The sequence below is a fragment of the Nicotiana tabacum genome, chromosome 4, assembly GCF_000715075.1.
Source record: "Nicotiana tabacum cultivar K326 chromosome 4, ASM71507v2, whole genome shotgun sequence".
In the NCBI taxonomy this organism is placed as follows: Eukaryota; Viridiplantae; Streptophyta; class Magnoliopsida; order Solanales; family Solanaceae; genus Nicotiana; species Nicotiana tabacum.
Window position 1 is genome coordinate 46,161,177 of NC_134083.1, and position 11,666 is coordinate 46,172,842.

The 11,666-nt window shown below is 41.4% G+C and overlaps 1 protein-coding gene across 1 annotated transcript; it reads right to left on the minus strand.

Moving 5' to 3' along the window:
* Positions 1–1,380: 1,380 nt before the first annotated feature.
* On the minus strand, positions 1,381–4,057 carry LOC107775352 (thylakoid lumenal 17.9 kDa protein, chloroplastic). The gene is made up of 4 exons (XM_016595080.2): positions 3,746–4,057; positions 2,205–2,319; positions 2,047–2,116; positions 1,381–1,816 (listed from the first exon to the last, which is right to left on the minus strand). The coding sequence occupies exons 1-4, from the start codon at positions 4,027–4,029 to the stop codon at positions 1,596–1,598; spliced, it is 690 nt and encodes a 229-aa protein (XP_016450566.1). The 5' UTR covers positions 4,030–4,057; the 3' UTR covers positions 1,381–1,595.
* Positions 4,058–11,666: the final 7,609 nt, after the last annotated feature.

The window sequence follows — 11,666 nt, forward strand, 5'->3', positions numbered from 1 at the left end:
TTTTTAAACTGCTTTTATTTTGCTTCCCTTGAGCCGATGGTCTATCAAAAACAACTTATCTACTTACTCAAGGTAGGCGTAAGGTTTGCATACACACCATCCTCCTTATACCTTGCTTATAGGATTACAAGGATTACAAGTATATTGTTGTTATTATTATTGTTTCGTTAAACCAAACGACCCCTTAATGATTATGTTGAAAAGTTGTGCGTTGAAGTTGCGATGCTGCACTAATCTGTTTTGAGTGCTAATCATTAATCCCTTTCTTCATTCGACCCCATTCTAGTTTGCTAGTTATGGAGTGGCTCGAAATGGAAAGGTTAAGGAAGATATTCCCACCTTGCATCTCTCAAGCTATAATAAGTTACTTTCATGATAAGTCAGTTTCATGACAATTCCAGGACCAACTGCTATAATATTTTTTGGTTGACAAAGCCTCGCCTTCTCATTAAAAAAAATTGCAACTACTGCCAGAAGGTTTCCTTTCTTCGAGTATGAATTAAGTGTAAGATTACTGGACCACTTCAAAGCCATAGTGAATAACTTGTAATCTTTTTTCCTTTTCTTCTGGAGCGAGGCTTTTACTTGTATCAGCTCCTATTAGGTTGTTACGGAACTTTTAGATGAGATAATCATACAATTAACCATAAGAGCAGAGTATGCAGAGTCAATGAATTTTCACGTAGTTACCCCATAAAAAAGATCAAGCTCGTTCATGTGGCCACACACTTCAACAAGTAATGTGGGATGGTAGTTTTTAAAAAATATCAAAACCTTCACCACATCTTCTAACTGCCATAAACTACTTTTCCCAACAAAAAAAAAAATTAAAATTTTTTTTTTAAAAAAAATCAGCAAACCATTAGCTATAACTGTGTAATTGTGTTCCTCTTGATGCTTATTTTTTAGCAATAAGAGGTCAAATAATCACAAAAGAAATTTGAGTTCCAACACCAGAAGCATCCTATGTATTAGGATAGAAAAAGAAACTACTTAATCTTTGTTAGAAAATGCTTTTCTGTTATCTTATTAGCTTCATTCAAATGTTAATAATGTTCTTCACTTTTTATGGTTACTGAACTTGTAGTCCTTTTCCTGCTCTCTACAAGTACCACATAAATTTTTCACATAATGTCTCATAATTTAAACATTTTTATAACTCTATTTTTAGATATTTGAATTACTTTTAGTCAAATCCCCGCACCCGTATCCGTAGCTAGATACATAATCCCAATCTTAAAATTTGGATCATAGAGGATTCAACCTCTAGATCCGCATCCGTATCGGATAACTACAACCGAGTCCGAGCAACTTAGCTAGAGAAACTAACTCGTTGATACACTGGGAAAGATGGACTATTGCTCTGCTAGTAGTCCTATACATAACAATATAGTGAAATCATAACACTTGGAAAGAAACTCCTTGATTGTCCAATTTGTTTCCCCGTCGAAGGGGAGTGCCAGCCAGGATACATAGCAGAAATATTTTTTTTGAATGATCAGGACAAAAAAACAAGTATTTTGATTAAGACTTACGCTGTGCACAAGTGGTTCTACAAAACTTAATGCATGTAGATATTTATATACATCATAGTTCTAATCCATTGAGTCAAGACTTGGTGCATACCAGCCCAACTCTTCTGTGATCTTTTTCATTCTTTCTTCTTGTCCTTTTGAATCTCCTAATGCTGTAGTAAATGGGTATATATAGGTCACTTTTGTGGCCATTGCTCTATAGGCAACTGAATCTCCTTTCACCAAAAATTCTAAAACATCTCTGCCGAATCCTCCATCTACCTCAGCCTGCAAATATTTTCCTGCATGCAATTGTTTCCATCATCAGCAAACAGGAATTTTTCTTATTCAGTCCTAAATTCTAATTAATCAATGTTTGATGAAATAAATGTTCAATACATCTTGATTTCATTTGAACACTTTGTGATCTTTTTTGCAGTTTCATCTGTATCTATCTAGTCATTTCAGGCATCTATTGCATATCGATCGAGTAAAGTGCAGTGTTTGATGCATCTTCTTTTAGTATGATTACCATCAGGGATATCTTCAATAACTTGAATCATTGCATTCTTCTGTGTCTTCAAAATGGCGTCCTGCAATTGCTGCAACGTACAGATGAAGAATTTAACAGACAGATAGACAATTGCGAACAAAATCAAAACGACTATCGGAAGTCTACATCTTATTTACCGTAATAGCATTGCCAGTAGAATTTTGAGGAATCATCCAGGGGAAGGCAGAAGAAGAAGACTGGGGATTTGTCGACACACACCCCGGATTAACTGAGGGGCAAGGTCTGATTTTTCTGCAATAGCAGGCGACATGCATAAACCATAAGCCAATGGAAGAAGTAAACCTTAATTAATTCAGCAGCCTGCCTTTAGATAATTGTCTCAATTCTATATATGCAAGAGAACAGAATGGTTGTACTTTTGGAAGCTAAATTAGCAACATTAATTATATCCCCAAGTAGGCAAGGAGTGCATCGCATATTTTACTTATGGAGTTAAATTAACACGACGGTCCCTAATACAGTATCTAAAACTACAAAAAATCAGATTCAAATAACAATTGGAATTACGAAATAACACTATAGACATTAAGGGACTAGGTGAATTCCAAAAAATCTATACCTTGTCTATTGAAGTGACTTTGTGACAGTAGCATATTTGAGGATGAGTACATGAGGTACCTGCTACAAACTACTAGTACCAATACTTGGTAAACATTCTTAGCCGAGGAGGTTCGCAACTAGACTATCTTCCTGCAATAGGCTTCAGCATTTATAGATTCTACTCCTTCAACGTAACGGAATAATGGATCATGCGTGTGTTAAGCTGCCGACAATGACAAAATTTTACCTCTAGCAGTTGACAAAATTAACTTAGCTGTGCCTCCTTATTGAATTGTGAACGACCACATCAAAAAACTTGAACTGTTAAGGAGGGACAGATTTCTATAGGAGTGTCAATTTGAGCCCAAACCCATTCAACCCGCCAAGAGATTAATGGGTTGAGCTACAACATTTAACTCATGGGTCTATTTGGACTGCGCCCAAGTTAACCCATTATTTTTTATAGCTCATTCTGACACATGAAGTAGCCCAAATACAACCCATGAAGCAAAAAAATTTTTTACTGTATTTTCAATTTTCTGTTTTTTCGTTTTCCTGCACCACCCACCCCAACCCCCTGCATAAAAAAAAATTTACTGTATTTTCAATTTTCTGTTTCTTCGCCCTAGCATGTTGAGATTATTTATGAAGTGGTAATTGTGAAACCTGCACCATCTCTAACTTATCTAATATCATTTTGAATTGTGCGACAATCTTATCTAAAAATTTAAACAGTTAGGAAATATAAAATTTATATTTACTTGTCTCCAGCACGTCTCCTCACGTGGGACTAGCATATGGAAATTCATTGTGATAGACGGTCGAGGTGAGACCTGTACTCAGAACCTTAGTATGCTTTGATATGCATGTTGAATTATGTGAGTAATGTGACTATCTTACCTAAAAGATTTAAACTTTAAGATAGATGGTCGTACAATTCAACACAGTAGCTTTAATTACCATGAGTTACACAAACAACTCCGACTCGGACTCTGCAATGAGAGAGATTTAAGTGCCCATTTGACTTTCCTCAAAGTGCAAAACAGATAATTAACAACATTATTATAAACTTGATTAGGATAGCTAAAATGAGGAAATAGAGAGCGCAGAAAATTACCCATTTTCGAGTCCAGTGGGCAAGTTCTTGGATTGTGAGAATGGGGTTGTGGGAACGAGCGAAGAAGATTTGGAGTCGAGAAAAGGTATCGCCGAAGAAGACAAGGGAGTGACCAGCGAAACAGCAACTGCTAAAGGGAGTACCTTGGACCAAAAATATGGTACTGTTGCTACGGATTGGTGGTGTTCAACTTTAGTAGTAGCTGCTACATTGGTCGGCGAATTGTGTTTGGCAGTGACTTTGGGAAGCAGCGGAAGAAGCTGACCGCTCATTCCAAATGCCATGTTTGATGTTTCTATTTCTTTTCCGTCCCGTCTATATGAAGCCTACTATTTATGGTCCACGGAATGCCACGTTTGACAACAGATACTTTCATGAATCCCATATGTTTGCTCTTGGTTTTGCTCTTTTAGAGCCTACTTTAATTTCCTTATTGTTTAAAATTACTGGTTTTATAAATTTGAATTTGTTTTGGATTAGGTTCAACAAAGAAGAAAGCATTTTTGTATCAGTTTCTTTATACTCAAATTCGAGATATTTAGTTATAGATGGAGAAATTTCATCAATTCTACCCTACTTATTAACGGTGCTCTATAGACATTTATATTTACAAGTCCAGTTACGTTTTTCTCTTTTTGCAATAATATGAAATCAAATTTGGTGCCGTATGATATGGTACGAATCAAGTTATAGAAAAGTTATAAAGCGATCGACTTTCCTTGATCTTTGAAGATATACAAACTTAATGTGAATTTTCGTAAGCTGTAACTGTTGAGGAATTGCTATCCGGTCGGATCCATCCATAAAGCTGCTAAATAGCATAGTTGGTTTATTTCACTATGCTGTTATTAGTGATAAATAACTTCACTTTATCATAAATTAGATATTTCTACTATTAGAAATTGTCGTGAGTGAATGAGTCAAAATCCATCTTTAGTCAAAATAGTATTAGTAAAATATTCCTGGGATGTCACGCGTCGAAATAATCTAATTATCAGCGAAGGCCGCGGTCGAAGAGTCAGCAAGTCTGAAGTCGAGGAGTTGTCATTGAGGCCGAGGTCGAGCACCCTTAACAGAGCTGTAACGGCTAGTTTCGAGATAGGATACAAAAGAGAATATTCTAGTGAATATTCTCTACACTTGTTCTATTAGGGGTTTTAGGAACATGTTTCCTATAAATGGAAAGAGATACAATGATAGGGAACATGTGATATTCATTTGTAAAAATACACTTTGACTTGAGAAAGAGAATCAGATCTCATTGCAAATATACAAACATCATCTTCTCACTAAGATTCTTGTCTATACTTTTCCACTATATGAGAATAACTCAAATATTCAAAGGACTGTCCATCACTCATCATTGTTAGAAAGAACATTCACCGATTCCATCCTTTCTTGGGTGACTCATTCATTCTATTTACTTAAATGTCATTTATTGCTATTCATTAAGATTTAATACTACATTATTATCTTTGATTTTTGGAATATTTATTGCATGTTGCCGTTGTTACCCTGATATATCTACATAGTATTTGTTGCATTTCCGAGAACTCTACCTTAGGGATATTATTATTAGCTAAGATTAACCCTCATTTATATAAATTTAATTATTTGAATCAAGTATTATTTTTGGTCAAACAATCTGGCGTCGTCTGTGGAGATTTCTTAGCTAAATTTTTAGTTTCCTCTAGATCTACAATTAACGGAAGTCACTAACGTCAAAACCCCCGAGATCTTCTTTCTTCGTGCATGCAAAACCCTACATGGCAGGTAATCAAGGAGAAAGGACAAAAATAACAAGTGACTTCTAAACCAACTTCAGGAATGTCATCAATGAAAGCTGTGAAACAGTATGTGAGGACACGACGCCCAACGCGTCCCCTATGCAAGCGAGGTCGCCTCCCCTACATTGCAGCATAACAAAACCCAGTGGAAAAGGGGCCTCCACGTCCGCAGAAGAAGGGACGCACGCCCCCAGCTGCTAAGAAGCTCCTCGAAGCATGGTTGACCGACACACTAGCAAGCGGCCTCAACAAACCCGCTCCAGGCATGGCTGCAGAAACCGTAAAAGCCTGCATGATACAACAAACAGACGAGCAGTGCAACCGACCAAACCCTCCAATAATAGGTATAACTCGCAATATTACTAACAATGCAGGCGACAACGGCCTCGCTGCCATTCTAAAGAGGATGGAAGAAATGGAGAACGAAAACAAGGCATTCCGAAACCAGATGAAAGAATACCAAGAACGGATCGACAAGATACCGAGCGCTCCTAAGTTGCTGCCAAAAAGGGACGCCGACAGGTTCATAGAACAGTTGTACAGCGATGACGCAACCTCGCATGCCATACCAAAGACCTTCAAAATGCCACCCTACCTCAAGATATACGACAGAGCGACCAATCTTGAGGATTATGTGAGTCATTACGTCACCATCGTGAAAGGCAACGACCCCGCCAAGGAACAAGTGTCCTCTATTTTGCTGAAGAAGTTTGGCGAAACCCTTACAGGAGGAGCATTAACATGGTATTCACAACTACCAGCCCGCTCCATAGAAAACTTCGATGAAATGGCCGGTAAGTTTGTAATCGCCCATGTCGGAGCCAAGAAGGCCAAAGCGAGAGTAAATGATATATTCGCTATTAAGCAGTCCTTGGGAAAGGAACTTCCTCGCCCGGTTCAACAGATTAAGGATGACTCTACCGAACGTATCCGAAGGTATGGCGGTCGTCGCCTTACAGAACGCACTGAGTAGGGATGGTTCAAGAGAAACTAGGAAACTGCTAAGCCGTTTGATGAAATATCCCCCAAACACTTGGGATGAAATCCATAATGCTTATTGCGCCGAGGTCCGAGCAGATGAAGATGACCTCAACGGACCGACTCATCGGCTAGTATTAGTACAAACCGAATCCAGAAAGGAACGAAGAGACAACATCAGGAGGGATCACCCGATTCTGCGACCTAATATGGAACGACATCAACCATATATTAGGGCAGTCACCGCCATTTCCCCTCCTATGAAGAAGGCCCATCCAGGCCAATGACAAGGACTCACCGGAACAAAAAAGGTATGCCCCCTTTATTATCTGCTCACAATTTTTGTGTGTCAGCTGCAAAAATAGTCTACACTCTTGAGAAACTCGAAACGAAGGTGAAGTGGCCGTCAAAGATGAGATTAGACCCGAACACCAGAAAATCCAACGCCCTCTGTGAGTTCCACTAAGAATGTGGGCACAAAACAGAGGACTGCATCGCCCTCAGATAAGAAGTCGTAAACATGTTGCGGCAATGGCACCTCAAGGAGCTGCTAAGCAATAAGGGAAGAAACAACTTCGCTAGAGGACACGAACTCCAAGGCCCGCCGAAGCCTCCATCACTAGCTCGTACTATCAACATGATCATCGGTGGCGGCGATGACACCTCTATCAACAACGTGAAGTTCACCACCACTCATAAGCTCAAGCAGTCTATCACCCGCGAACGGTACGACGAACTCGAAGAAAGTATCATCTTCGACGAGTCAGATGCTGACGGTTTGACTTTCCCTCATAATGATGCCCTCGTTATTACTTTACGCATTTTAGATACCAATGTCAAATGCGTCATGGTGGACGACGAAAGTGGCGCATGCATTTTCCATCCCCGAGTCCTTACCCAAATGAGACTCGAGGAGTAGATAGTGCCGCGCTGCATCACGCTAACCAGTTTTAATAATGAAGTTGAGCGGACATTCGGGGAAATTATATTCCTCATCTTGGCCGGTGGAGTGACACCGGAGACGATATTCCACATCATGGACCAGGCCATTGCGTACAACGCCATAGTGAGATGACCATAGATACATCCCATGAGAGTCATCCCCTCTAGCCTATACCAAGTAATTAAATTCCCAACACCATGGGGGATATTCAACATACGCGGGGAACAACGCACATTCCAGGAATGCTACCACATTGCCTTAGACAGCATGGCCACCCAATAGAGAAACGACAAAGAAAAAGAGGCATAATTATCAACAGGGTCGAGGTCGAAGCAAGATGAGACCGGGGACATCATCATGGATCCCGACACGATCGAGGATGCAGGTTCGACCATAGAAGACCTCTACCCCATTCAATTGGACCTCAACGACCATAGCAAGAAGGCCTATATCGACTACAAACTCCGAGAACCAGGTAAATTCAGTCAATTCTTAATAGCTAATGCATATTTGTTTGCTTTCAGCCATACAGATATGTCGGGCATCCCAAAGGAAATATCCACACACAAATTAAATGTCGACCCACTCCACCCCCAGTAAGACAGGTCAGGCGTAAATTCAACTCCACCATCAACGATGCAGTCCGCGAGGAGGTGGAAAAACTGTTAGAGAATGGCTCCATCAGGGAGTCGAAATACCCCAAGTGGATCGCCAACGTAGTGATGGTCAAAAAGAAAAATGGGAAATGGTGGATGTGTGTGGACTTCACAGACTTGAACAAAGCATGTCCAAAGGATTCGTTCCTATTACCCCATATCGATCAACTCATCGACGCAACAGCCAGGCACGAACTATTAAGTTTCTTGGATGCTTACTCAGGCTATAACCAAATTTTTATGGAGGAAGATGATCAGGAGAAGACCACGTTCATCACCCACCAAGGGACGTATTGCTATAGGGTCATGCCGTTTGGACTAAAGAACGTGATGGCCACTTATCAAAGATTGGTAACAAATATGTTCAAAAACCAGCTCAGTAAGACCATGGAGGTATATATAGACGACATGTTGGTTAAGTCCGAGAGGGCAGAGGATCACATCGATCATTTGAAAGAAACTCTCGACATACTCAGACGGTACAAAATGAAACTGAACCCGGAGAAATGTGCGTTTGGTGTAGCCTCTGGAAAACTTTTGGGTTTTTTGGTGTCGTAGAGAGGAATCGAGGTCAGGGGATACTAGAACTCTTAAACATCAAAAAGCAAGTCCAAAGGCTGACTGGTCGAATCGCCTCCCTATCAAAGTTCATCTCACAGTCGTCGAATAAATGTCACTAATTTTTTGGTGTACTCAAGAAGGATAATGACCTTGAATGGACTCCCGAGTGCATCCAGGCTCTGCGAGAACTGAAGGCATACATATCATCACCGCCCTTGCTTTCAAAACCCGAACCTGGGGAGCAACTCCTCGTCTATCTAGCCATCTTCGAGGTAGCGGTAAGCACAGTCCTGATCCACGAAAACAAAGGTACGCAATCTCCCATCTATTACATTAGCAAAACACTCTTCGACGCCGAGACGAGGTATTCGCACCTCAAAAAATTTGCTCTGGCCCTGGTTGTAGCTTCACGAAAGCTTAGAACCTATTTCCAATGCCACCCCATCTCGGTCGTCACAACCTTTCCCTTGAGGAGCATGTTGCATAAACTCGAGCTGTCAGGGAGGCTGGCCAAATGGGCCATCGAGCTAAGCTAGCACAATATCACATACCAGCCAAGAACGGCGATAAAGTCATAAGTTCTCGCCGACTTCAGTGCTAAAATAATGCCCGAAGTTGAAAGAGAAGACGTCCAACCTTCCCTCCAAACACAAGACCTCTAAGTCCTGTACATTGACAACGCATCCAATGCATCAGGGTCCATACTGGGCCTCATACTCGAGGTCCCAACATGTGAAGTAATTCGCCATTCCATAAGGTGCCTGGATATGACTAACAATGAGACCGAGTATGAGGCCGTAATTGCAGGATTAAGGCAAGCACTCAAGTATAGGGAGAAACGGTTAAACTCCATTGTGATTCCCAGCTCGTAGTCAACCTAGTCGCTGGGACTTTCCAAATCAAGAAACAAAGGTTACAAAAATACCAGACCAAAATCTGCAAGCTATTGCTTGAGTTCGACGAGTGCTAGCTCGATCAGATCCCGCGTGCACAGAATGCCGAAGTAGATGGCCTCGCCAAACTGACCGCAGCTACCAAAAGCAAAACGACCGGAGATCGAAGCATAGTTCATCTCCTCAACTCATCGCTGGACCAAATCGAGGTAAAAACCATAAACTTAACTTGGGACTGGCGCAATCGTATTATCGCATATTTGCAGGACGGCACACTACCAGGCGAAAAAAAAAGCCAAGAAACTAAGAATGCTGGCGGCCAGATACAGTCTTCTCCAGAGCGATCTATATAAGAGGACTTACGGCAGCCCTCTGGCGAAATGTTTGGGCACGAACCAAATTCAGCGCATCCTTGAAGAAGCCATGAAGGCCATTGCGGAGCTCACTCCGGCAATCGAGCACTGGTCAGATGCCTCATACGAGCGGGATACTATTGGCCCACCATGAAAAAGGATGTCGTAAACTTCGTGAGAAAATGCAAACAGTGCCAAAAGTACGCCCCAATGATTCATCAAGCGGGTGAACACCTCCACTCAGTCATCTCCCCCATCAAATAAGGAATGGACATCATGGGTCCCCTCCCAGCAGGGCGAGGTAATGTACAATTTCTTTTGGTTTTAACTGACTATTTCTCTAAGTGGGTGGAAGCAGGAGAATTCAACCAAATACAGGAACAGGAAGTAATCACCTTTATATGGAGAAACATCATCTGCCTATTCAGCCTACCCAAAGAATTTGATTTTGACAAGGGACCCCAGTTCACAGGAAAGAAAACCGAAGAATTCTTCGAGAAATGGTGTATCCAAAGGATACTCTCAATCCCATATCATGCAGCGGGTAACGGGCAAGCAGAATCCTCCAATAAGTCCATACTAAACATCATGAAGAAAAAGCTCGAAGACGCTAAGGGACTGTGGCCGGCAATACTAATGGAAGTATTATGGGCCTACCGAACAACTCTGACAACGAGCACAGGAGAGACGTCCTACTCTTTGGTCTATGGGACCAAGGCAGTAATACCGGTAGAGGTCGAAGAACCAAGCCTAAGGTACTCCCATGAAAGCAGCATGAGTAACGATGATAGCAGAAGGCAGGAACTTAACGAAATCGACGAACGAAGAGATATGGAGTACATAAGAATGGTCGCCCAAAAATAACAAGCAGAACGATATTACAACAAAAAAGCAAAGTTCCGGCCACTTAAAGTCGGGGACTACGTACTGAAAGCCAAAACTCAAGTGAGCAAAGACCCCCGAGAAGGCAAGCTGGGAACAAACTGGGATGGTCTGTACAAAATCACAGCCAAAGCAAACAAGGGTTCATTCCAACTAGAGATAATGGAAAGAAAGCAACTACCAAACAACTGGAATATCAGCCACCTCAAATACTTCAACTTCTGAGAGAAAAAGGGGCCCCCGAGTCGTACTCTTTTTCCCTCACTTGAGTTTTGTCCTATTTGGGTTTTCTCAAGGAGTTTTTTAATGAGGCGGCAAAGGGAGAACTTTAGATCGAAGTACGCGAGGGTAGGACCCTTGTTACTATTTCATATCTCGACTTCTCAATACTCTCCAAGTCAAACAATGCAGGGACTGGGTAGACTGGGACTGGGACTGGAACGCCAGCCAACACCCAAAATCTATAATTTTCTCCAAGTATGTAACCAAAGCAACAATGTCAAAGCAATAAGAAGAGTACTCTTATCAGAACACATTTTTCGTATTAAGGTTATGTTCGACCTCGCTCGAACAAACACCTACCAGCCCTCGACCGTGATTCAATAAAAGGTTATGTTCAACCCCGCTTGAACAAACACATACTGGACCTCGACCGTGACTTAACGAAAAGGTTATGTTCGACCCCGCTAGAACAAACTCCTACCGACCCTTAGTCACGACTTAATGAAAAGGTTATGTTCGACCTTGCTCGAACAAACACCTACCGGCCCTCGGCCATGATTCAATAAAAGGTTATGTTCGACCTCACTCGAACAAACACCTATCGGCCCTCGACCATATTTCAACAAAAGTAGGACAAAAGCGAAAC